General features: G+C 50.7%; 1 protein-coding gene across 1 annotated transcript; it reads left to right on the plus strand.

Moving 5' to 3' along the window:
* Positions 1–2694: 2694 nt before the first annotated feature.
* Positions 2695–23965, plus strand: SCAMP5 (secretory carrier membrane protein 5). The gene is made up of 7 exons (XM_045532347.1): positions 2695–2833; positions 14620–14674; positions 15413–15541; positions 18994–19150; positions 20288–20389; positions 20823–20940; positions 21194–23965. Exons 2-7 carry the CDS (start codon positions 14668–14670, stop codon positions 21386–21388), a joined length of 708 nt encoding a protein of 235 aa, XP_045388303.1. The 5' UTR covers positions 2695–2833; positions 14620–14667; the 3' UTR covers positions 21389–23965.
* The last annotated feature ends 2631 nt before the right edge of the window (positions 23966–26596 follow it).

Consider the following 26596-nt stretch of genomic DNA (forward strand, 5'->3'; position numbering starts at 1 on the left):
CCCAGAGACTCTTTTTTTTTTTTTTTTTTTTGAGACAGAGTCTTGCTCTGTTGCCCTGGCTGGCATGCCATGGCATCAGCCTAGTGCATAGCAATCTCAAACTCCTGGTCTCAAGTGATCTTCCGGCCTCAGCCTCCTGAGTAGCTGGGACTACAGGCATGCACCACCCTGCCCAGCTAATTTTTTCTATTTTTAGTAGAAATGGGGGTGGGGGGGTGTCTCACTCTTGCTCAGGTTGGTCTCAAACTGCTGACCTCAAGTGATCCTCCTGCCTCAGCCTCCCAGAGTGCTAGGATTAGCCTTTCGTCATTCAGACTAAGCTGGGCAGGAAAAGATAAGCAGCCTGGAGCTGGCCCCATGGGTGATTGATTGAATTACTGCTCCCAGTTACTTGCTTCCTCCTTGCGATGAGATTAAACATCCCTACCATTTGTCATGTGACTTCCCTGGCATGCTGTAGGGGGAGCATATCTCCCTATCCCCCACGAATTAATTTTAAGCCTAACCATATGACATGCTTTGACTAATGGCATGTGAGCAGATGTGATATTCTCCACATCTGAAAAAAAGCTTGAAATTTGTTATTGCATGCTTTGGTTTTCTCAGGCTCTCTTACTCCTACCCTCCACTATGAGAAAGACACATCCCCAGTGCCTGGCGCACAGTATGAGCTAGCACTCATTAAACACTTATTGTGTACCAGGCACTGTTTCATGTGTTACATGTGTCTGCATGTGTTAATTTATTTCATCCTCACAGGACCCCTAAGACACAGGCTCTATTACCATTATCCTTATTTTATATATGTGGAAAACAAAGGATCAGTGAAGATGAGTTTGCACCATGGGGAAGGGGCAGGCAGTCTGTCTTCTAGGTCTGTATTCTAAACCACTGCCCTGTGCTGCTTAGTAGGTAGGTGATCAGCAAATGCCATTAAATAAAAGTTTGTTGAAATGATTTTCAGTGCTAATAGCATTGTTCCCTTCCATGGATCTAAATATGGAAGGTGTAATCTACTGAGAAAAAGGCAGGATTCTGACGTTGGACCTGAGTACTCTGCCTACCTCAGTTGTTTGCAAAATAGAAGGCTTTTCTGATTCTCCTGATTGGGGAAAATTTGTCTGTGGTCATCACATGAAACCTCAACATTTCCCCTGTAGGACCCACGTGAGCCACAAGATAGCTCCTGGAAACTCCATATGGATCCCAGACATCTTCCCCATAGACCTCCATGTGGACCTCAGATCTCTCTCTTAAAGGCCCACGTGAACCCCTATATCCTTCCTGAGGCCCACATGGACTCCCAACATCTTCCTGCAGAAGCCATGCTTGGTAACCTCCACAGGTTCCCATTTGGCTCCTCCTTATAGCTCTGTACATTAGCCTAGGCTTGCATTATAGCAGACCAGACAGTGGTGACCACGAGGATGAACCAGGGACAGGACCAACAGAGAACCAGGTTGGTTGTCCTGCCCTGTAGCCCAGTACTCTTCATTCCCAGTTGGTCTGGGGGCTGGTTATGCTTCCTGCTCAGCCCTTCCCAGCCCCCAAGGCTCCCTCCCTTCTTCCCTCACCCACACTAGTTCTTATCTGCCTTTCTTCACTCCCACCCCCTTTTCATCCCAGCTGTGGGAGTGAGGCCCCACTCCTGGCAGGCTGGAGCCAGACAATGGGCCCTTATTCTATGCAAAGAATCCCTACAGTGTCTCCCACCCACTGAGGCCCCCTTCCAGGCTGGGATGGTGTGAGTGGGGGCTGGGGGGGTGGGAGGGCCCTGTGGGGATAAGGAGCAATTGGCTGGCAGGACAGAGAGTGGCCCTGGCTGGAGAAATCCCACAGGAGGTTTACTACGTAAACACCACTCACAATAAAAGCCTGTCTTCACTCCCAGCCTCATCTCTCCAAGTAGGTCTCTCTCAACTCTTCAAAGTTCCAGGTTTTTAAACATTTACCCTGGTCTCTACTTTCTTTTGGTGTTCATTTCTGCATATCACTTTCCTACCATTTTTTTTTCTGAGTCTCTTTCTTTTTCTAAGCCTCTCTATTCCCTTGTGTAGCTTGTCTATTTTTATTTCTTGTCTCCTTCTCACTTCATCATGCTGTCTCACCTCTCTTATCTTTCCCTGTCTTTTTCTCTCTCCAGGTCTTGATCTCTTCATGTTTCAGTATCTCTGTCTCTCCCTGTTTCTACGTCTCTGTGTTCGTGGCTCTTCTCTCTTGTCTGTGTCTTCCTTTCCGTGGATCTGTGTGTCCATATCTCTCTATGTCTCATTTGTGATCTTCCGTCCTCTGTACTCTCTCTGTCACCCTGAGCCTACGGATCTGAAGGACCTTCATCCGTCACCACACCCTCCCGCTCTCAAACGTTCTCATTCTTCCTTTCTGCTCCGTCCCAGGGGCTCCTGAGATCGGCATGGGAGCTTATTCTCCCCAGTGTGCAGATTTGGAAGCCGAGGCTCTGGCCGCTGGTGCGAGGCTGGGATCTCCGGCCTCATCCTCCCACCTAGTACTGGCCTTGCTCTGGTCCCTGAGGTGCGGGTCAATCACCTGATCGCGGGGCCCGGGAACTAGCACCTCGGACAGCGCCTGGAAGGTGCGGGGGGCCCCGGATCCTCCTTCTCGCGAGCTCAGGAGGCGCGGGCCTAGGCGTGGAGCACGAGTCTCGCGAGAGCGGTGCTGCAGGCGGCCGTGGCGCGGGCGCGCGTGGAGTCGGCCCCGGGCGCGCGCGCTCCCCGCCCCCAGCCCCGAGCGGCTCGCGGCCGGCTCCGCGCCGCATCGCCCGGTGCACGCAGCGCAGCGCCGCGGCCTTTCGGCAGCCGAACGGCGGCGGCGGGTGAGTCGGGGTCTGCAGGTGGGGAGCGCTTTGCGGGCAAGCTGGGCACGGGAGAGGGGACCCCGGCTCTGGCTTTGCACCCTCTGCGCTTCACCTTTGGATGCAGGGGCAGGCCCGGCTGCTACAGAGGTAGGGAGTCGGGGTCACCTTCCCCGTTTGGGGCGGGGGAAAGGGGTCGGGGCGCACCAAGCCCCTCAACTCCTCTTGTCCCCGTCTTCGGCTCCCGCTGAGGGAACCCGGGCTTTGGGTGACGTCAGACCCCTGGATTCTGGATCCTGAGCCGTGGGCCCTGCATCCCTCCCCACCCCCCATCCCACCTGGCGTTCCTCCTGCTGGGGATGGCGCACGCGGCCCGGCATGGGGGCGACTGGAAGCGGGCGATTGTGGCCTCCTTTGGGTCTTTCCTTGCAACAGGCGCCTGCAGGTGGACACGGTCGTACCTCCCTCTTCTCCCTGGGGCGGCCGGCCTTTGGCCTGTGGGTCTGAGCCGCCCCAGGGCTGCAGGGGGATGGGCGCACCGGCTTGGGCCTGGACTCCACCGGGGCTTGAGGTGGTGAGTTGGGGGCGCCGGATATAGCTCATTCCAACGCTGGCAGGAGTCGGTCACCAGGATGGAGATGAAGTGTTTGGGAACCGATCCCTGTCCCCGCCTCTGGGAGCTTCCGGCCTAAGGGGTGAGGGATCCAAGTAGAGACTGGGCCTGAGAATTTGCCACCACAGGCGAATTACCAGGTTAAACTGGCAATGTCCCAGCTTTCTGATGGGGAGATCTGTGAGGGCCTGGCAGAATTTCCCACGGACACAGGGAGAAAGGGAGGCGAGAGCCAGCGATAGGAGACTTTCTGGAGGTGGTGAGATTTGGAAGGGGGGAGAGGCAGGAGAGGGCATTCCAGGGGATCGGTATGGGTAAAGGCAAGGCACAGCGATGGAATCAAGCACAGCTGTTGGGGGGCTGGGAGGGTAGGCCTGGCCTGCGAGCCCAGCCATGTGACTGTGCCCATGGGGTGGGGGAGTCTGGAGAATTTTGCAACCTGTGCCCTACCTGTTCTGCCTCTGCGGAGCAGGGATGTGAAAGAGGGAGATGGTTCTTACAGGGGCAGGACTGGCAGAGAGATTTTTTGGGGGGCCGCATACATCTTGCTCATTTAGGTTTGATCTGGACTTGGTGAGCCTTAGGGTAGTCTCCAGAGCTGAGGGAGGACTGTCTCCTGCGAATGGGCCACCACAGTGGGGTCCTGGGAGGGGAGCTCTAGAGAGGGACCTTGGGCTCTGTGGCTGTTTCTTTAACTCTTTCCCTGGCTGGCCACCTTTGAACAAGTTGATTCCCTTCTCTGGGCATCTCTTTGCAGCACCCTTCTCTAGGGATGAAAATAATAGGACTAGGTGGTGACCTCCCGTGAGGATGCTCCTTGTTCTAGTTTAGAACGTTCCTCCCAGTTCTTCTCCCTCTTCCTTTTCCCTTCCTCCCTGCTCCCTCTATCTCTCTCTCCCTGTCCTCCCCCCTCCCCATAGCATTTCCTCTTAGGCTGCACTTCCTTCCCTGCTTACCAGTCTTGGAGCCTCTGAAGGTTTCCTGGAGGAAGTGTGATGCAGCAGGATTGACAGAAGCTGTGGGCTTAGCCCGACTGGGGGAGGGGTCAGTTGCCTCACTCCCACCTCTAGGGAGGGTGTCCAAGTCTTAAGCAAGTATGTGGATTAACTGTGCTCTGTGTCTGGTCCCTCCTGGAAACTCCATCCACGAGGGAATGAGAAAGAGACTGGATTAGAATGGGTGAGCACTTGGTGCCCAAAGACTGGTTCAGAATTTCTGCAGTGGGATGCAGAGCAGTGACGTCTGGAAAGGCATCCCAGAAGAGTGGGATGTGAGAAAATGGTAGGACTTAGAGGAGCTGAGAGGGCTGCTGGTTTAGGGGCACTGGAAGCAGAGCGAGTGGCTAGACATGATCTCCTGCATGAAGCTGGGTGTATAGGAAGCAGGTCAGCCTGTGGCAGAGAAGCCAAAGGTGGTAGGGAGGGAGGCTTGTAGCTGACTGGCACAAAGCCTTGGGTGCCAGGCACAGGATCTGTAGGAGGCTACTGAAGAGTCATCAGCAGGACAGTGATCGCATGGCCAGGAGACTGCTGCTTCCTGAGGATGAGTCATAGTTCTGGGATTTCAGAGCTGGAGATGGGGCTGGTGGTGGGATACAGGGACCAGAGGTAGAGCTGAAGGGGAAACTTCTGTCTTAGCAGGTAGGTTCAGGCAGGAAAAAAAAAATACCATTTCTGTGCCAGGGCTGAGAGGCTCATTCTAGTGAACAGGGATCCCCGGAACTAGCCCCAGGCCTCTGATCTGATCTGAGACCAGGCTTGACTCCTGTCTGTCCGCCACAGACCTCACTCTCCTCACTGTGGGAGCTTTTTTCCTTGTAAGGAGTGGAATACATTATAGTTAGGGTTTCCTGAACAAAAGTTAGATAGTATTTGCTGTCTTATTGGTAACTAAGGAGGCATTTCCTTAGGCCTGCATCTTTGGGGGGATATGTAGCACATTCCGCCTTCCCATTAGGAAAGATTCTCAACTAAGGAGCAAATTGCTATTTCTCCTGTTTTGTAGTCTAAAAACTTTGATTTAGAGAGGCCAGTGGTTGCTGTTCTCCCCCAGTCCTCCCATTCCCAGTTTCAAAGGCTGGCCCTGAAATAGGGCAGAGAAGGCTAGAGCCTTCTATTTCTGTGACCCCAGCCTCCTGCAGCCCTCCCAAGCCCTCAATTCTCTCTGCCTTAACCTTTATATACAAACAAAGCAGCTTCACCCTGTGCTCTGGCTTCTGTCCTGAATCATCCATGCTGTGCTGCGCTGACATCTCTGTAGCTGTGAGCACACCTTTGGGAGATAGCCTGGGACCAGGGACAGGGCTAGGCGGGAGCCAGGGTTAGGGAGGAGTCTCCTCCCTCGAGGCTCCTGCAGTCTAGTTCTTACCTCCCCACCCCTGCTCCGGTTCCTATCAGCTTCCCATTCCATTCTCTTCCATGGGGAGAGAATTCCAAACTGGACCACTCTCCCACAGCCCTTTGCTTATGTGGAGGGTGGTTGGGGGTGTGGGAGGTGGAACAACACCCATGTCTCACCATTGCTTTCACATCCCAGTAGAAGGAGATTCCAAGTCTAATGCACCCAATCTGTGCTATGGATACTGACCCAGCCTATCTCCCCAGGAACCATTGTCTGTCAATTCTTTCCCCCTTCACTGTATCTTCAGCCCACGCTGTTTCCCTGAATACCTTCCTCACCTTATAAATAGGCTCAAATCTCCTATCTTAGAAAAACCTTTCTAACCCTGTGTCCTCTCACTGCTGCCATTTTCAACCTGTGACTTTGTCTTACTACAAAAGATGGATATATGGCCATTGTAGAAATTTTAGAAAAGAAAGATACAAAGAAAACAAATAACTTACCATCGCTCTATCAAGAGACAACTACTATTAATCTTTTGGTACATGGCATTTCATTGTTGTCACTGATATGCTATGTGTGTATGTATATTAAAATTTCAGCTAAGCTTTTTGAAAGACTAATCTGCTAGACCTGTCCCTTCTTCTCCCTCATATTTCCCTAATTTCTTGGCAGCTTGGCTTCTCTCTACCATTTCCCTGAAGCTGTGACCTCCTGACTGTCAAATCAGTCACTTGTCACACTTGACCACTCTATGGCCATGGACATTGTTGACGCAGCTGACCAGTCATTGAAAAGATTGAGATAGATCTGTATTCATTGACATGAAAAAACTTCATGCGATATTGTTGAGTGGAAAAAAACAGGTTATAAAACAGCATGTAGAGAATGATTTCATTTTTGTCATGTATGCTTATATAGACATTAAAAATGAAAACCAAAAAAATCACCCAAAACCTAAAGGTCAAACTGTTAAAGGGTGGCCTCTGAGATGGTGGATTTTGTTTGAGTTTTTATTATTTTTTTGAGACAGGGTCTCACTCTGTTGCCCTGGCTAGAGTGCAGTGATGTCATCATAGCTTGCTGCAACCTCAAACTCCTGGGCTCAAGTGATTCTCCAAGTAGCTGGGACTACAGGCATGTGCCACTATACCCAGTTAATTTTTTCTATTTTTAGTAGAGACGGGGTCTTGCTCTTGCTCAGGCTGGTTTCGAACTCCTGACCTCAAGGAATCTTCTCGCCTTGGCCTCCCAGAGTGCTAGGATTACAGGCGTGAGCCACCGTGCCCTGCTCTGAGAAGGTGGATTTTGGAAGGACTTTTCTACTTTATGCACTTAGATTTTTTAAAACTTGCAGATGTTTTTATACATAGCTAAAAAGTGACATTATTTAAAAAAAAAAAAACTTTGAGGCTATGTTTTTGAAAAGGAAAAGAATAGAATCCTTCAGTGGTTCCCATGACTGAAGATAATAAAGTCCAAATCCTGCCCATGGCCTTCACGGCCAGCATGACCTGGCCCATCCACCTTTCAACCCTATTTTTGCCTTTCCTTCCCTCCCTGCTTTGAGCTTCATCCTCACTCTGCCTCTTTCTGTTCTTTGAATATGCCATGCCATTGATCTTCTGACTTTCACACCTGCTTTCCTAACTCCTTGGCCAGCCTGTTCATTCTTCAAGATTCCACTCTGATATCACCTCCTCTATGAAGCCCTCCTGGGCTCCTCCAAGACAAACCAGGGAGGTATTGCTCTGTATCCCCACAGCTTTCTGTATGTGTGCTCCCAGAGAACTTAGGCAGTGTTGTAATTACCAGTTGATGTAGCTGGGTCCTCTGCGCTTGCCCTCTCACCTGCGAAATGGAGGCAGACACATGGGACTCCCCCACTGTCCATTCCAGGGCCTCCCACCTTCCCACATCTGCTTGCTTACTGTGCTCCTTCCCACTGTTAGGGTTGAGGCCTGTCCCACCTCCTTGCACTGGAGCCCCTGCATCTCCCCTTTTCAGGGGCTTTCTCTGTCTGGTAACCTCTGTCTCTGCTGTAATTATAATTTTTCTCTGGATCCTTCTAGCTTATTTCCATCTTAAATAAATCCCAGCTGCAGGCCGGGCGTGGTGGCTCACACCTGTAATCCTAGCACTTTGGGAGGCTGAGGCGGGTGGATCGCTCGAGGTCAGGAGTTCGAGACCAGCCTGAGCAAGAGTGAGACCCCCCCCCATCTCTACTAAAAAATAGAAAGAGATGATCTGGCCAACTAAAAATATATATAGAAAAAATTAGCTGGGCATGGTGGCGCATGCCTGTCGTCCCAGCTACTCGGGAGGCTGAGGCAGTAGGATCGCTTGAGCCCAGGAGTTTGAGGTTGCTGTGAGCTAGGCTGATGCCACGGCACTCACTCCAACCCGGGCAACAGAGCGAGACTCTGTCACAAAAAAAAAAAAAAACAACCCAGCTGCAGCCTTCCCTAGGACCCCCCCCCCCCGCCCCAGTATCCCACCCAGGTGGCACCCTATCTCTATTCTTTTCTTAGCCGGGCTTCTTCAAAGGGCTGTCTTCACCTGCTCTCGGTTTGCCTGTTAAGCTCACTCTACTTTGGCTGCTACTCTCCCCACCAAAACAGGTCTCACTGCACTTACAGCTGACTTGATGTTGCTAAGTGTAATGAACACTTTGGTCCAGCCCTTTCACACTGGACCTTTCGGTGGCATTGTCACATTTGTGTACTCTCTCTGTACCCTTGGCTTTGGAGACTCCATGCTTTCCTGGTTTTCTTCCCACCTCATCAGCTGCTCCTTCTCATTCCTTCCAGCTCACCCTCTTCTGCTTGAATTTTTTTTCCTTTTTTTTTTTTTTTGAGACAGAGTCTTGCTCTGCCTGCCCCTCTGCTCCTGGTAGAATACCGTGGTGTCATCATAGCTCACTGCAACCTCAAATTCCTGAGCTCAAGCCATCCTCCTGCCTCGGCCTCCCAGAGTGCTAGGATTACAGGCGTGAGCCACTGCGCCTTGCCCCATTTATTTTTTTGAACAGGTAATACATTTACATGATTCATAATTTCAAGATGTCTCAATTTCATCTTTTTTTTTTTTTTTTTTTGACACAGGATCTTGCTCTGTTGCTCAGGCTGGAGTGCAGTTGGCATGATCATAGCTCAGTATGACTTCAAACTCCTGGGCTCAAGTGATCCTCTGCTTGGCTCAGCTTCCTGAGTAGCTGGGACTACAGGTGAATGTCACCGAGCCCAGCTAATTTTTAAATTTTCTATAGAGGTGGGAGGTCCCACTATGCTGCCTAGGCTGGTCTTGAACTCCTGGCCTCAAGCAGTCCTCTTGCCTCAGCCTACCAAAGTGCTGGGATTAGAGGTATGAGCCACCTCGCTCAGCCAGACACTGTGCTTCTAAATACTTCAGCATATATCTCCTAAGAACCAAGACATTCTCCTATATAACTACAATAGCCAAGAAATTAAGATTGAACAATGGTGTCTACTATACAGTCTATGTTCTAATTTCTCTAGCTGTCCTAAAAATATTCTTTATAGCTATGATTTTAAAAATCCGGGATGTGTTAGGATTCCCCATTGCTTTTGGTTGCATGTCTCTTTAGTGTGTGTTAATTTAGATGCGGTCCCCTACCAATTTTGTCTTTCATGATGTTAACATTTGTCTTGTAGAATTTCCCACAATCTGGATTTTTCAGATTGTTTTTTCATAATTATTTTCAGATTAAACATTTTTTGGCAACAGTAGTCATAGAAGATCTTGTGTCCTTCTGTGCATATCTTATCAGGAGGCACAAGATGTTCTTTCATCCCATTATCAGAAATGCTAAATTTTCACTTGGCCTGCCAGATCCTCTCATTGTAGAAGTACCTTTTCTTTGTTGTGATTAATAAGTAGTCTTGCGGGGGTGACAGACTGTGTGGCTCTCTTCTTCCCTGGCAACTTTTTTTGTTCGTTTGTTTCTGTTTTTTCTTTTTTGAGACAAGGTCTCACTCTGTTGCCTGGGCTAGAATGTGGTGGCATCATCATAGCTCACTGCAACCTGTAACTCCTGGGCTCAAGCAATCCTCCTGCCTCAGCCTCCTGAGTAGCTGGGACTACAGGAGCATGCAGCTGTGCCAGCTACTTTGAAAACTTTCATACCAAACTAAATTTGAAAGACTAGTAAAGGAGCATCCATATTCCTACACCCAGATTCACTAGTTGTTAACATTTGCCACATTTGCTTTGATTCTGTCTTTATCCATCCATCATTTCTTTTTTTCAAAACTATTTGAAAGAAGCTTGAGACATTATGACACTTTACCCTAAGTATTTGAGTACATATTTTCTAAGAGTAAGGACATTCCTGTGCAACCTTGATACCATTATCACACCCAATAAACATAATATTTATGCAATAACTATCTAATTTCAAGTCCATATTTGGGTTTCTTTCCTGGCCTCAAGGAATGCTCCCATCTTGGCCTCCCAAAGTGCTGGAATTACAGGTATGAGCCACCACGCCTGGCCAGGATGTTGCTTTTTTTAAACAGCCCAGGCTAGTTTTTAGAATGCCTCATAACTTGGATTTGTCTGATTGTTTCTCACGGTTACATTCAGGTTAAACAGTTTTGGCAGGAATACGACATAGGTGATATGCCCTTCTCGGCGTGTCACACCGGGAGGCCGTAATGTCATTTTGCCATTATTGACATTACTGGTGAGGTTAAGTTTGATTGCTTGGTAAGGTAGTATCTGCCAGCTTCCTCCATGGTCAAAGTGCTTTTTCCCGCTTGTCATTAGCAAATAATCTTTGAGCTGGTAGTTTAAGACTCTGTTATTCTGTTACTCGCCTCTTCCCCAGCAATGTTTGACCCAGTGGTTTTAGTAGCTGTTGACAATCCTTGCCTGAATTAGCTATTATATTAATGATTACAAAGTTGGGAGATTTTCTAATGTCACTGCTATGTTTATAGCTGGCATTCTTCTGCAAAGAGCTTTTCCTGTTTCCTTCTTCCCTCTCTTTTAAAAAATAATGTCACTTTGGACTCATGAATTATTTTTTTAAAATTCAGTATAACATACTACTGTCATTATTACTTTTGTTACTCTAATTGTCCCAAATTTGGCAGGTGTTAGCCCCTTGAAACTGGCTCCCATGTCCTTTTAACTTGCCCCATTAGTTGTTGAGTACTTTCTTGTTTTTGGTACCACAAGATCTTCCAGACTAACCTTATATTCTTATATTTCCTTGTCCTGGCTTGGGACCATCCATGTACACATTTTGTTCTTGTTGTTGTTGCTGTTTTTGTTTGTGTGGTTTTTTTTTTATTTTTTTTATTTTGAGACAGAGTCTCACTCCGTTGCCCTGAGTATAGTGCTGTGGCGTCAGCCTAGCTCACAGCAACCTTAAACTCCTGGGCTCAAGTGATCCTCCTGCCTCAGCCTCCCGAGTAGCTGGTACTACAGGTGCATGCCACCATGCCCAGCTAATCTTTCTATTTTTAGTAGAGACGGGGGTCTCACTCTTGCTCAGGCTGGTCTGGAACTCCTGACCTCAAGCAATCCTCCTGCCTTAGCCTCCCTGCCTAATCCTCAGCTAGGATTACATGCATGAGCCACCGCACCCAGCCCAGCCATATATATTTTTAAAATCGTGAGTTCATACTGGTACCTCTACCTTGAATCTGATACCATAAGTCTCTTTCTTACCTTCCCATGTTCCATATTCTGTCTCCTTATGCCAGCAGTGAGAACTATGTTCCCCAAAACATCAACACATTTACTCATTCGCTCTCTCCTGTAGTATACGTGACGTTTGAGAATCATAGCAATGCCCACGGTAACAGTAAACTTGCTAAAATTCAAGATTTCTTTCCAGTTATTTTTGTCCTTGAGATATGTCTTTCTAAGAGTACTGTGATCCAAAGTTACGGAGGCCAATTCTTTTTTCTGTGTGGTTGTTTTATTTGTTTTTTATAAATATTTAGGGATAGAGTTTTGCTCTGTCACGCAGGCTGGAGTGCAGTGGTGTCATCATAGCTCACTGCAACCTCAACTCCTGGCCTGAAGTGATCCTCTTGCCTCAGCCTCCCAAGTAGTAGGGACTACAGGCATGTGTCACCATGCCCAGCTAATTTTTGTATTTTTTGTAGAGAGGGGGTCTTGCTCTTCCTCAGGCTGGTCTTGAACTCCTGGCCTCAAGCAATCCTCCCACCTAGGCCTCCCAGAGTGCTAGGATTATAGATGTGAGCCACCACGCCTGGCTGTATTATCTATTTAGTATATAATTAGCTTAATTTGTTTTTGTTTTAGAGTTTACTTTTCTTTCTGGCTTAAGTTTTTGAATATGTAAGTCATTATATGTATAAAAGTACATGACGAGCTTTACCCAAGGAAATTTTTTACTCATCCTAGCCCTTCCATCATGTAGGTGACTATTTCATTAATTTCTGATTTATTCTTGCTACGTTTCTTTTGCAAAAATAAGCAAATTCATGTGTGTATTCTTCCCCTTTTTACTTCTGGGCTCAAGTAATGCTCTTGTCTCAACTTCCTGAGTAGCTGGGACTACAGGCATGTTACCACCATGCCTGGCTAATTTTTAAAATTTTTTATAGAGACAGGATCTCATTATGTTGCCCAGCCTGATCTTGAACTCCTGGCCTCAAGTGATCCTCCTGCCTCAGCTTCCCAAAGTGCTAGGATTACAGGCATGAGCCGCAGCACTTGGCTCACCTTCTTTCTTATATATCGGGTAGCATACTATTTATGCTCTTCTGTACTTTACTTTTTTTACTTAGCACATCCTGGAAATGATTCCATAGCAGTTCTTGGAGCTCATCCTCATTCTTTTTTTACATGTGTATAATACTCCATTGTATCATGTACCTGGTATATGCAAATAGTTGCATTTAGGTTGCTTTCCTCATTGTGCTGTTGCAAATAGTGTCGAGTTGAATAACGTGTGTTATTTCTTATTTGTGGGTAAACAGCTAGAAGTAAGATTGTTGGATCAAAAGGAATTTTTTTAAAATTCTATCCCCCCCCTTTTTTTAATACAAAGGATAATATACAGACTGTTCTACATCTTGCTTTTTTCAACTACTAGTGATCATGGAGATTTTTCTATATCAGTACATAGAGAAGCCTCTTCCTCTTTTCAACAGCTGCAGAGCATTTTTAAAAATAGCTGTGGAACAGTCCATTGTATGACTGTACCATTTACTTAATCAGTCCCCTATTGATAGACATGTAGATTGTTTCCAATCCTTTATTATTACAAACAGTGCTACAATTAATGCACCTGTGGATGAGTATCATTTCATGAATATCTCTATTATGCCTTTTTCCTTTTTGTGCTAGATTTTACTAGGTCTTTATATCTGTATTTGATCCCATATCACAATAGGGCCACAAAGGATTGTAATTGTCTGAACTTTTAATTGGATCCAGAGGAATCTGACTGGAATGATAGGAGACATTTTTTTTTAAAGCAAACTTTTCATTGAAGTGTAACACACAAGAAAGTGCACAAATTGTAAGTGTGTGCTGTATAACTGTATGTGTATATATATGTATGTGTGTGTATATATACATATAAAACTGTATATCTGTGTAACCAGCACCCCAGGCTGGTCCTGTGCCCCTCAGTCACTGCCCCCTCAAGGGTGATACTATCCTGACTTGTAACACCAGCAGTTAGTTTTGCCTGTTTTAAAACTTCAGGGAAATCCCTGCCCACCTTTCCAGTGTTGCGCTGCCTCGGCGCTTGGTTTTGGGCCATTTTCCGTTCTGATTCTACGTCTGTCCGCCACAGTTACCGTTTCACAAAGCGATTGCTCACGGGCTCCCTTGGCCGTAACTCCCCAGCGATTCCTCAAGGCGTCAGCCTCCCGGGGAGCGCCCGCGCCTGGCACCCCGCGCTCCGGCCGCCTGCGGGACCGCCTGGGCGTCTGCCGCGGCGGCCTGTCCTCCCCCGGACCCCGCGTCTCCCCACGGCGGCGTCTCATGACGGCTCCGTCCTCCACGCGGGCGTGAGTCCCACTGACGGTCTCCGTCCCCCGGCTCCCCGAACCCACCTCCAGGCCCCTTCAGACTTGCCTCCTGAGGGTCTCCACAGCCTGCCCGCCTCGCCGTCCGCTGCCTCCCCGTTTGCACTCGATGCCTTGGCCACAGCGGCGTGAAGCTCCTTCCTGCGTGAGGGTCAGTGCCACGAGGCTGTCCCTCTGCCCTGCCCAGAGGCCGTCTTGCGGGGACTCCTCTTCGTGCTTCGTGTCTTCACTTAGCGCTTACTTTTAACTGCCCCGGTTCTCCAGACCAGATAGATCACTTCGCACAGACGGAGGGTGTTTTCATGGCGGCTGCCCTTGTCTTTTGCATGGTTTACTGCAGAGGTTATTGGCTTCTCATGGGGAGGGCAGGGACACGTCTGTCTTGCTCATGCTCTCTTCCAGCGCCTGGCACGTGCTAAGTCCTAATAAGGGAGCAAACGACTGAGGGCAAAAGGCAAGAGGGAAGGGGCCCAGCCTGTGTTCTCAGTCAAGGAATAGAATTTCCTCTTGTCCCTCCCGCGTTCCCTGCACGAGGTCCCCTCCCAGTTCCTTTCCTACCCTTGAGTGGGGTTTTCTGAGGATGTACTTTGTGCGTTGGGGCAAAGGCAAGAGTGGCTAGAAGGATGTAGCTGGTGGAAGGGTGCCTCTGGGTAGTGGGGAGCTGCCTCTGTTGGGCATGTCACACCGTGGGAGTGTCATACCATGCGAGTGTGGGTCCTGCCCCAGGGAGCTTACAGCCCAGCGGGGGCAGAGAAAGGGACTGAGTTGGGCGGGGCGCCCATCCTCATCCTTCTCTGGCTTTTCTTTCCTCCCAGGTCAGGACCTAGAGGCGTGGGCAGGCCACTGGGCCAGCTGGTGCCACCATGGCAGGTAAGGGGAAAGGTGGGCCATGTGGGTAGGACACAAAAGTGAGCATAGGATGTATCTCCCCTAGTCTTCGAAGGGCAGCTTCTTTCTGACCCATGTCCCAAGGTTTCCCCCCTCCTCAGGCCTGTCTGTCTGAGAACCTCAACATGACCTTGTCTAGCCCTGTCAGATCTTCGACCCTGGAGACCAAAGATTCAGCATCCTGACATCCTCGTCTTACTGACCATCCGACTGATGGGCAGCATGAGTGGCTCTGCCCCTTCCCCTCTGTCACCATTGTTTCCTAATATGCTGAGACCTTTTGTGTCCAGTTTCTAAAGCTCAGACATATAGAATGCCACAGATGGACTTTAGGGACCATCTAGCCCAGCCCTCACCCCACTGGATAAACTGAGGTCCGGAGAGGGGCAATGACTTGCCCAAGAGCATGAGTGTTGGCGTGGAGGTTGGAACCCACGTCTCTAGACTCTCAGCCATCCACTTCCTCTGCTGAGGAGGGTGCCTCACCCTGAGGGACAGTATTTATTGCTTGTTACTCTTCTGAGTGACACTGTCTCAGGGCCTTTGGTTACTTGGGGATCATCCTGGCAGACCTGGGGAAGTAGGGATGGCTGGTGGGGAGAGCAAAGTGGCTAGTGACAGGGGCCGACGAGGCAGTCCAGGCAGAGTACAGATGGGCATATTGGATTGGCGGGGCGGGGGACGTTCGAGGTGATGCCATGTGATGTGCCTCACCCACAGAGAAAGTGAACAACTTCCCACCACTGCCCAAATTCATCCCGCTGAAGCCATGTTTCTACCAAGACTTCGAGGCAGACATCCCTCCCCAGCATCTCAGCATGACCAAGCGCCTCTACTACCTCTGGATGTGTGAGTGCTGTGGGGATGGGGGTGGCCAGGGCAGGTGGAGGAGGGAGGAAGACTGGTGGGTGCTGGGTAGCAGGGGGGGTGCCGCAGGCCGAGCTGTCCTTCCGCCCCACTGTAATGTTTGCATGGGCCCATAAGTCTTTCCCCACTAGGCTCCCAGCAGGCTCTTCCCATGGGCCAGCTCCCCAGCTGGGCCTCAGTTTCCCTTGGCCCCACCACCTAGGCCTCTCCTTCCTTCCCTTCCCCTCCATCTCCCATTCACAGAGCACCTGGATGGGGCCCTCTTTGCAGTGTGATTCCTGTTTTCTCACTTCCCCTTCCCCTTCCCACTGGGGCAGTTCTCCAGGGAACCTCTGATAACTGTCAGGACCTCAGGATTCTTGATTTGGAGAGGAGTCCTTCCCTTAAAACCTTGTTTTTCTTGCTTTCTCTGGAAGATTGCTCAAAGAGAAGAGCATTCATTTGGGAATTGGGTGATATGAGATCGAGTTTGTCTGGTCGCTACTTCCGGAGCAGCAGGTTCCTCATCTGCAGGAAGATAGTTTTGGCTGAGTGATTGCTGTGGTTCCGTGCAGCTCTGTGTTATGTGGCCTGTACTTTTAAGAGTCTAGTGTTCTAGACTTCTGGTGTTCTAAAGTTTTGATGTTGAGAGTTTAAAGGCCCTCTTTTTGGTAGTCTGTGGCAGGTTGGTGGGAACGGTGTCATCTTAGAAGGGATGGGACTTGGCTATGCCGAGGCTGGCCACAAAGGTATCTCTTAGGCATGTGAAAGCAGGGCAGGCTGGCTCTCTTGTGCTGGGTACAAGCCCCAGGAACCTGAGACACTGGCAGTGTGACCTCAGTTGGGGTCTGCCATGTGTGATGTTGCTTTGAGTCAGGCTTGCATGTAGCTGCTTATCTGGGCAGGTGGTTGTGTGCACCAGGTAGGTGGTAAAGCATGCTGTCTTTGCAGCAGGTGCTTCTTGGCATGGTAAGAAGAGGATGGGAGAAGACAGACTCAATTTTGAGTGCTGGCTTGTCCTTTAGGTGAAGAAGGGATCTCTCACCATATAACCTGAGGGGAGGGGGGAATAGGTTAGTAGGTGGTGGGGGATAGGGTGTAGGTAGGTCTGTAGATGTTGGGAAGAAAATGAGGAGGCTACTTTTGATGGCTTCCGTTTTTTATTTATTTATTTATTTATTTTTGAGACAGAGTCTCACTCGGTTGCCCAGGCTAGAGTGCCGTGGCATCAGCCTAGCTCACAGCAACCTCCAACTCCTGGGCTCAGGTAATCCTCCTGCCTCAGCCTCTCAAGTAGCTGGGACTACAGGCATGCGCCACCATGCCCAGCTAATTTTTTCTATTTTTAGTTGCCTGGCTAATTTTTTTTTTTCTATTTTTTAGTAGAGATGGGGTCTTGCTCTTGCTGGTCTCGAACTCCGGACCTTAAGCAATCCTCCTGTCTTGGCCTCCCAGAGTGCTAGGATTACAGGCGTGAGCCAGCATGCCTGGCTTGGTTTCCATTTTTTTCCATCAAATATGTTATAGGAGTGGGGGTGGGAGCTTTGGGGAGGGTGCGCTCAGAATGACAGCATGTTTGTGGAGAGAGGGTGAAGACACTCTGCAAAGAGACCTGGCCCCTAAGATTTCTGGGCCATGCATAGGGCTGATTTGAGGTTGGTGGCCTTGAATTTATAGTCCTGCCAGGCTTTCTTGTGGTGTCCCTTTTTTCTTAGTGACATTCAGCTCACATACAGATGGAGTTATGTTCATATAGGGGAGTATGACCCGAAGACAGGGGAGGGGAGGGAAGAAGAAAATAAGTGTAATTAGTTATGGAATCTAAGCTGGACGAGGAAGGGAGTGAAGACACAGAGTGGCCGAGTCAGTAGGTGTCTGTTACAGAGAGGTAGCCGAACAGTTTCAGCAAGGGCAGGAGAGCAAGGGAGCTGGAGAAAGGTGGGACTGAGGAGAGAAATGTTAGCCAGTGTACTGATGGGCTAGTGCCTTTTCTTTGCAAAGGGCAAGTAAAACCAATAAGAACACCAAGGCTCCAAGAAATGCTGGGGCAGTGAACAGGAATGGAGGAAATATAGCTGAAATGCACAAGAAATGCCCACCCTCACTATGAGGGGCCCTGGGATGGGTGTACCCGCACAGGTAACAGAGTTGCCAGGCCAGGCCAGAGTTGGGGAGCACTCCCCCTGACACTGGGCTCTGGGAGCTCCGCTCCTGGGAAGATCTCATCCAGAAGCTGGATTTAAGGTCTATAAATACCTCCCTAAGCCCTTACTAGGTGCCCACTGGGTGCTTTACTCCCAAGGAAATGTGTATAATCCTTGAGATGCTTAGGGGCTCTGTTCAGAAGACGGGCCCACGGATGCTGGCTATTTGAGGCCAAGACTGAACCCTCCTTCTTCTGTTTATTCAGCAGTCTTTGTGGACTCAGCTTAGTGTTCAAGGAAGGGAGTGCCCTGATACGAGAAGATCTGGGTGTGTGTTAGTGCCAGCACCAGTTTTCTTATCTGTAAAATGAGGAGTCTTTGAGGTCCCTGCTGGCAGTGTCTCAGTGATACTGTGATTTCTAGATGCAGCTAGATGATGTGGGGACAGAGAACGGGGAGCCTGGGTCCCACTCTTGGGAAGCTTCTAATGTTGTTGGTGGGCTGGGATCCGTATTTGGGAAACCATGAGAGCAGCCCATGAGAGCAACCCTCTGTAGGTCAGAGGGATGGGAGATGAAAGGTTGCAGTATTGGAGGAAGGCTTCTTGGAGCAGATGACATGTTAGTTGTCTAAGAAATAGACTAAATAAAAACAGATCCCAGACACTGATGCCTGCCCCATTTAAGTGCAGGGCAGAAGGTACAATGGCTTGAAGAGATGTTTCTTTCTTTTTTTTAAAGAGAGACAGTCTTGTCTGTTGCCCAGGCTGGAGTGCAGTGGCTATACACAGGCGCCACCATAGCGCACTGTGCCTCAAACTGCTGGCCTCAAGCGATCCTCCTGCCTCAGCCTTCCAAAGCACTGGGATTACAGGCATGAGCCAGCATGCCCTGCCTTATAAGGAGAAGAGCATTTCTAGCACCCTGAGGCTTTAATCCCTTAGAGGGGGCTTGCCGGACAGAAGCTCTGCTCCCTGGAGACCCTTTGCTCTCTGGGTTTCTCAGATCCTTAGGAGGGGTTCTGGGGAGGGGAGGTTGGTCAGAACTCCCAGCTTTCTTTCTTACAGCCTGTACTCCTTCTCCTTCTGTGTGTGTCTTGTGTGTCTCTGTGTGTGCATCGACATGCACTGTGTGTTCTGTATGGGTGTGAATCTATAAATGTGGCTTGCATTTGTGTGTGTATATCCGTGTTTGTTTGCATCTCTCTGTGCTTGTCTGACTGTGGGTCTGTGTTGACCATGTCTGGGTGCTCGTGTGTCTCTGTACGGGCCTGGGTGTCTGTCTCTGTGTGCATGTGCTCCTGGGCCCGCAGTGAACAGCGTCACGCTGGCCGTGAACCTGGTGGGCTGTCTCGCGTGGCTGATCGGAGGCGGGGGAGCCACCAACTTTGGCCTCGCCTTTCTCTGGCTCATCCTCTTCACACCCTGCTCCTACGTCTGCTGGTTTCGGCCCATTTACAAAGCCTTCAAGTAAGTGGTTGGTGCTGACCCCAGCTCCTAGCCCCGTCTATGCCCATCTCCCCTGTCTCTTCTTTACTCCTTTCCCACTTTTTTTTTTTTTGCCATCCCCCAAACTCACTTTCCTTTCCTTTGTTCACCTTTAGCTCAGACTACCAGGTGGGGCTTAGCCGTTCTGGGGGGTCCAGGTTGAGGTGAGAGGGTAGGAGTCAGAACCTTCCTCTTAGTTCCTTCCCTTCTCACTGTACCCTTGGGTGGGGGCAACACAGAGCACAGGCCTATTTTTGTCTTCTGCCAACACCTTCCCCAGGAAGCTGCATGTTGACTTTTGCCCACGGGGCCGCCTGTCTTGGTGGAGCTGCCCACCCGTGTACCAGTGGGCCTAGCTTATTTGGTGACAAGGAGACCATCTATTCATGTGCCAGTGGAACCAGCCATCCATGTATCACTAACACTATTCATGTGCCAATGCGGTCATCCAACTCTGTGCCAAAGTGACACCCAGCCATGTATCAGTGGGGCTAGCTGTCTTGGGCCAGTGGGTGTCCACCTAGTGCCAAATGGGGTTTTCAATCTTTGTGCCAATGGGACTGTTCATCCATGTACCAACAAGGCTATCTGTCTTGGTGCCTGTAGAGTATCCATCTCAATGCTAATGGGACCTTAAATCTCTTTGCCAATCGAGCCATCCATCTAAGTGCCAGTTAGCTGCTATTTTGGTGCCAGTGGGGTGTCCACTCTAGTGGCAATGGATTCCATCTCTGAACCCATGCAGCCATCCATCCATGTACCAGTGGCACTAGCTGTCTTGGTGCCCATGTGGCTGTCCATCTCCTTGACAGTGGGACTGTTTATTCCCACCACAATGGAGCCATCTATTTATATGCCAATAGGGCCAGCCACCCGTGTACCAAAGGGTGGTCCATTCATGAGGAGATCCCTCCCTGTGTAATGTTGCCCACACAGACCTAACATGTGGAACCTTGCAAAGATCTATGAATAAACACTGGCCTATTCTGGCCTCTCTATTAAGGCCATTAAGGGTCTTCTGTCCATTTTGCACTTAAACTTGGAAGGGCTTGGGGACCTTGAAGGTAGGGAAACCCTGGCCCTCTGCCTGGGTGACGGGAGCCATTTCCTCTGCTGCAGGACTGACAGCTCCTTCAGCTTCATGGCATTCTTCTTCACCTTCATGGCCCAGATGGTCATCAGCATCATCCAGGCCGTGGGCATCCCGGGCTGGGGCGTCTGGTAAGAGGCAGGGGTCTGGCCTGGGGCTGGTCGGGGTGGCACCTTGAGTGTGTCCTGCACTTACCTCCGTGCCATGCTTCCTAGCCTGCGGGGCACTGGGTGGTTATTGGGAGAATGAGAGGGTTCAGGAGAGTGTAGTAGCACAGCCATAGTATCAGAGGGCAAGGAGAACTTGGCTATGGTTTCTGGGGGGCCGAGGGGTGTTAAGCATCATGGGAAAACCCAGGAGAAGGAAGCCTTGAGTCTGAGGGGCACGTCTGAGCCACGGGGCGGGGTCTTCCTGGGCTACTGACACAGGGTCAGTAAGATGGTCCCTCTGAATCCAGTGACATGGTTCCTCCCTGTGGCAGTGAGATAGTCCCTTGCTCTAGTGGGGTGGCCCCTGGGCACCCCGAATCCCACCCACAGCCCCACCACTGGCCTCTTCCCACAGCGGCTGGATTGCCACCATCTCCTTCTTCGGAACGAACATTGGCTCAGCAGTGGTGATGCTCATTCCCACGGTCATGTTCACAGTTGTGGCCGTCTTTTCCTTCATCGCCCTCAGCATGGTATGTGGTCCCCTCAAGGGTGAGAGGGTGGCTCACCTTGGTGGGGGCTGTGATCGGAAACAACCCCTCCTCCAAGTTACAAGGGAATCCAGAGGTCTTTCTTCCAAGGGTCTCACTCTGGAATTGCCTGCTAGACTTTCCCACACAGGCATGGAGGGGGAGGGAGGACTATGTTTTTACAAATGGTCCTATTTGCTTCCTGGATGGGCCACCTCTTCCCTTTGATTAACCCTTCTTCATGCTCTTCCTACAGGTTCATAAATTTTACCGGGGCAGTGGGGGCAGTTTCAGCAAAGCTCAGGAGGAGTGGACCACGGGGGCATGGAAGAATCCGCACGTGCAGCAGGCAGCCCAGAATGCAGCCATGGGGGCGGCCCAGGGTGCCATGAATCAGCCGCAGACTCAGTATTCCGCCACCCCCAACTACACATACTCCAATGAGATGTGAACCAGCCAAGCCTACCAGGAGGCAGGGCTGGGGCCATTGGGACAGGGGGCTCAAGCCACACCGTCTGTTGTGGTAACCAAGCAGGGTTCCCCCTTCCCTTTTCTCCTTCTCCCCCACTTTGTATAAAGAATCAGAGTTATATATGTATATATGTATATGTCTGTCCCCTGCTCCCCACCTTTTGGATTGTGCTCTTGGCACTCCGAGAGCTGTGGGCTGCACGTGGAGCTGTCCTGTGCGGTAGTAGCTGTCTGTGTCCCCTCGTGAAATAGTATGCAGTGGAGGTCTCTTGTTGTGGTGCTAGATGTATGTTTAGAACTAAACCAGCCCTCCACCCCCACTTGCCCCTTCTGACCCTGGCCCAGGGACCCCTCATGGGGTAGGGGGAGGCATAGCAGAAAGCCCGGCCCCTCCCTGGGTTCATGAGCTGAGACTGTTTCCACTTTTGGTCTTCCTGGGAAGCAACAGTATTTAGCACTCATGGTGGTGGCAGGTGGAAGGGTGAGGACAGGCAGGGGATCTCCCCTTGCTCCTTCTGATCCATCCAGGTCTCCCCTCCCTTGGCCTCTGCCTCCCTCATCTCTTCCCTGCTGTCAGAGTCCCTGTGCTGTCTTCCCTTGCCCAGGGTCTGTCTTTCTCTTTCCCATGTGGCTTTTGTTTTCCCTAAGGCTGAGTATCTCAGTTGTATCTGCTCCTAAGACTGAGCCCAGATTCCTAAATCTGATCTGATTCCCAGATCCAGGAAGCTGACAGGGGAGCTGAGCCTTAGCCCTGGTGTGGGAGGGGAACACAGCTGGAGAGGCAGAGCCCACCTGGTTCCTTGACTCCCAGGGAATGGCAACGCAGGGTTGGTCTCCTTGGCTCTGAGAGCTTGGCCTGCAGAGGCAGGCTCCTCTTTTCTCTCCCCTGTCTTCTCCTCCTCCTCTCCCCAGAGGCCCCTGGAGCCCCTCTGCCTGTGGCCCTCTGCCTCCTCCCCATACCCTGGCTGCTGTGGCTTGATTCTCCTACCCTGACCCCACCATGTGCCAGGTGGCTTCTGCCCTTGTGGATGGCAGATTCCACTGCCTTCCCTGAGGAGCTGAGTCGTGTCCGGAGGTTGTCAGGTGTAAAAGTGCAGCTGGAGCAGAGGGCCTTTCAGTAATTATTGGTCCCTAGGGGAGGTCTGGTTGGCCCCAGCCCACTGGGGCATCTAGGCGTCTCTGAGTGACCACAGGATTCCTGGGAGCAGTGGCTGTTCTGTTTGGGTCTGGTAGGAGTGACAGGGCTCAGAGGGCTAGGCCTGGAGGGAAGGTCAGAGGAGAAGGCAGGCGGGGCCCAGTGGGAGGGGAGCATGCCTCCCCGACCCTGGCTTGCTCTTGGTCACAGGGCACTTCTGGGCACTTGAACTCAGGGCCCAGGAAGAAGCACAGGCCCAGTCCTAGCTGTAAGCACAATGGCCTAAATAGGATGTCAGGTTAGGCAGGGTGGGAGGGCTCTCTGGCTTTAGTTTAGTTTTTGTTTTTTTTTCCCCTAAATCAAGAACACTTGCTCCCCTCTGCCTACAGACCTTGGTTCTTGGCCCTTCCTCACCCTGTCAGAACCTCCTTGCCCTTTCAGGAAAGTGATTTCAAGTTCATGGGGCTGTTCTGTTCCAAGCATTGTGAGAACATTGCTGGTAGAGGCCCCAGGTCTGTCTGAGGCCTGGAGTGGAGAGGGTTCTCACCCAGGGAGCAGAACTGCCCATTTCTCACCTTCCCTTCTCCCAAGAGAAGCCTACCTGGGCTATTTGGACAAAAAAACCAAACCCCGCTTGGCTACTGTGGGCTGACTCCAGCTTGGAACCCAATACCTGGGCTTCCAGGTCACCCTGAGCTTTGAGCTCCAGGTACTTTGTTGCCCTACAAGGGGAGCCAGGGGCCTAATGGTCCCTTAGGCTTGGGCCACAGAGTATAACTGCCTCTCTACTCTCCCATTTTCTTTCTGGAAAGCAGTTGTCACAGTCCCCGGCACCTGAAAAGAGACCCTAGGTCTAGGCTTTTCCTCCCTTCCCTCTCCCTTACCCCAGACTTCTGGATCCCCTTCCCTTAGTCTCTCTGGTAGCTCCGGAGAGGCTGTGGTCCAGCTGCCAGCCTAGCATCCATCACCTGTTGGGTATCACCTTCAATTGATTTCCTATGCTACCTGCCTCTCCTCTTTCCTGGCTCAGACCTATATGGTCACACCCTGACTCTACCCTCGGGAAAGCCTGTTACCCGTGTGTGGCCCAGGTTTGTTCAGGCCCTGGGATGCTGCATTTCCAGGCAACTATGCACTTTCCTGGGGAAGGAACTAGTGTGAGAAGTGGGGACCGGGCACAGATTCATCTCTGCGGGATGGTGTGGCATGGGGGTGGGGTAGAGGAGGGCCCAGGCCAGTTCTGGGGATTCTCAGGTCTGCAGCCTGCCAGTGACCTGCTTTGGCAGTCTCCGGGTGCCCAGTGCTCCTCCTTGTTTCTGGGAGACGGACCATCCCCCAGGTGGCAGTTGACCTGCCTGAGCCAACGTGTCTGTTTGTGGTAACTGAGTGAACCATAATAAAGGGAACATTTGGCCCTGCGTGTTCTGCTGTGTCACGTGTCTTCATGTGCGCCTGCAAGGAGCTCGCCGTGGGCGGGGGCATGAAGGTAGAGGGGCTGGGTGGGTCTGTGGCCCGTCATTCCCTGGGGCCAAAAGCCATGCTACTAACTCTGTGGCTCTTTCTCTGAGGCAGCCTAGAGTAGGCATTGAGATTGCCTCCCGAGGCCTCTTGCCGTAGGAGGAGGAAGTTCCAAGGTCCCTGAGGAGGACGTAGGAGTAGTTGGATCAGCGGGGAGGGATGGTCTGGGATGGTTCCTTGCAGCAAGGGCAAGGGTAGAGCAAGGAGGCCCCCCTCAGCTCTGGCCACGAGAGACCTGCAGCAGGTAGAGCTGCTTCAACGGGCACAAAGGCTCCTAGGGGCCCGTGAATGCCCGAGAATGGAGAAGGCAGGGGGATGTGCCCCGCGTGTGTTCTCCCACCGCTTTCCCTTTGCCCGTGCTGTGCCCTCCACTTGGAATGCTGTTCCCGTCTTCTATCTAAACCCCTGCTCACCTCAAGATTCACTCAGGTGACTCCTTTGCGAGGGCTTTTCTGCCCGAAGTTGTTTAGTCCCCTGTGCTTCCTCATGGCGGACCTTATCCTGTGATTTTCTGTATCCCAGCTTGTTTCAAGACCAGAGATGAGTCTGATTTACCTCTGTATCCTGTGCATCTAAAACGGAAGAGGTAAATATTCAGTATTAAGTCCCCCTAGCGATGAGCAGTATGTGTGCTGGGGATAAGGGTGAGGAGGTCAGATAGGCCAAGCCCTCCTAGCAAGAATCCCAGAAATACAAGTTTTCTCCAGGGAAACACACCTCCTCCTCTCCCTCCAGTGGACTACTGCTCTCAGAAGGCAGAGACGTGGACTACAACTCCCAGAAGGCTGCGCGACCACGTAGTCTGCCTGGTGCTCTCGTGAGGCTGCGCGCCAGTCAGATTCAACGGGAGGGGCGGCCGAAATGCCGCGATATTTGGGGGCTGCCCCGAGACGCGCCTGGCGCTGGTGAGCCGCTGACGCGGGCTGGGGATCCTGGGTGCTCGCGGCGGGCGGCTGGGGAGGCTGGAGGAGCTTTGGCTGCGAGCGTGGGTCCGCGGCGGTGTCTGTGTGTGTCCTGGCTTTTCCATCTATGCCCGCGAAGCTCTGCTCACGTGTGTGTGTGTGTGTGTGTGTGTGTGTGTGTGTGTGTGTGTGTGCCGTGCAGTCTGTGGGACCTCACTTTCCTGTCTGTGCAGGTGAGGCCGCCAGGAGCAGCAGGGTCCCTGAGCCGTGCCCGCCCATCCCGACTTTGTGCTGCTCTGCGATTATATGTCCAGTGCCATATGATCTAGTTTAAAAGGTGGCTGTCAGCTCCCCACACTTCCCGCTTACCGTTCCCTCCTACCCCACTAGAAATCATGAACCTGCTTCAAAAAAGGATTAGGGGCTGCTCAAAGTACAAACTATTTCAAAAGTTGGTAAAATGGAAAAAGGAAAACCATAGGATGTTGGATTATCCCTAGGCCCGCCTAAAAGTGCAGCATGACATTCAAAAATTAGAATGAGGCCAGATTTTGTCAGAAAAGAACTTCCTGCTGTCCTTTGCAGTATTTGGAGGCAAGTACTAGATAATGGGCAGGAGAGATTCTCAAGTTGGGGAAGTTGTGGGTGTCTTGGAGCAGGGGTTTTCCACATCTCTCCTAGTGTCTGGGAGGGAGTGATACTCAGCCGCTACCTCTCTAGTAGCCTGTGTGTGTGTGCGTGTGTGTGTGTGTATTTGTATAATATATTGTCCCTTGGTATCCGTGGGAGGTTGGTTTCAGTATTCCCCACAGATATCAAAATCCACAGATGTCCAAGTCCTTTATATTAATATTAAATATCAAATGGCATAGTATTTGCATATAACCTAAGCACATCCTCCAGTATGCTTTAAATCATCTCTAGATTACTTATAATACCTAATACAATGTAAATGCTATATAAATACTTGTATTGTTTTTATTTGTATTTTTATTGTTTTTTTAATTTTAATTTTATTCCACATATTTTCAATCCATGGATGCTGAAACTGTGGATATGGAGGGCTGACCATATATATCTCCCTGACATGTGGCCCTGGCGGCAGGAGCCTAATTGGGATTCCAGGAGCAGCAGAGTCAAGCGTGTCTGCCCCTGGTTTGAGAGAAGGGTAGTCTGTTAGGAGAATGCCAAGGCCTTGAGCTCTCCTCGAAGGGTTCCTAGCTTCTAGGATCAAGGGAAGGGGTCCCTGTGTCATGGGACTCCTTTTAGTTTGTCTTGGGTTTTGGTGCAGGTGACACTTTGGGAAGTTACAAGTTGTTCATTATTTCTGAGGCGGAGAGTAGAGTGTGTTGACTGGTGAGAGAGATGGGGCCAGAGCTGAAGCCTGAACCATTAGAGAGGGGCTTTGATGTTAGGCTAAAGGATTCAGGCTCCAAATGGGTCTAGAATCCCTGCCTACCCCCACCCACTTCCCTTGTTTGGTTCTGCTTTGTCATAGATAGTAGGCCCCAGTCCATCATCTTCCCTGTGTTAGGCTGAGCTTATGCCCTGTTGGGTCTTGCCTTCCTTGCTCCCTTCTTTAGCCCTGATTCTGTCCTGGCCCCACCTTTGCCCATTTTGTGACTGGCAGATA

The sequence above is a fragment of the Lemur catta genome, chromosome 1, assembly GCF_020740605.2.
Source record: "Lemur catta isolate mLemCat1 chromosome 1, mLemCat1.pri, whole genome shotgun sequence".
In the NCBI taxonomy this organism is placed as follows: domain Eukaryota; kingdom Metazoa; phylum Chordata; class Mammalia; order Primates; family Lemuridae; genus Lemur; species Lemur catta.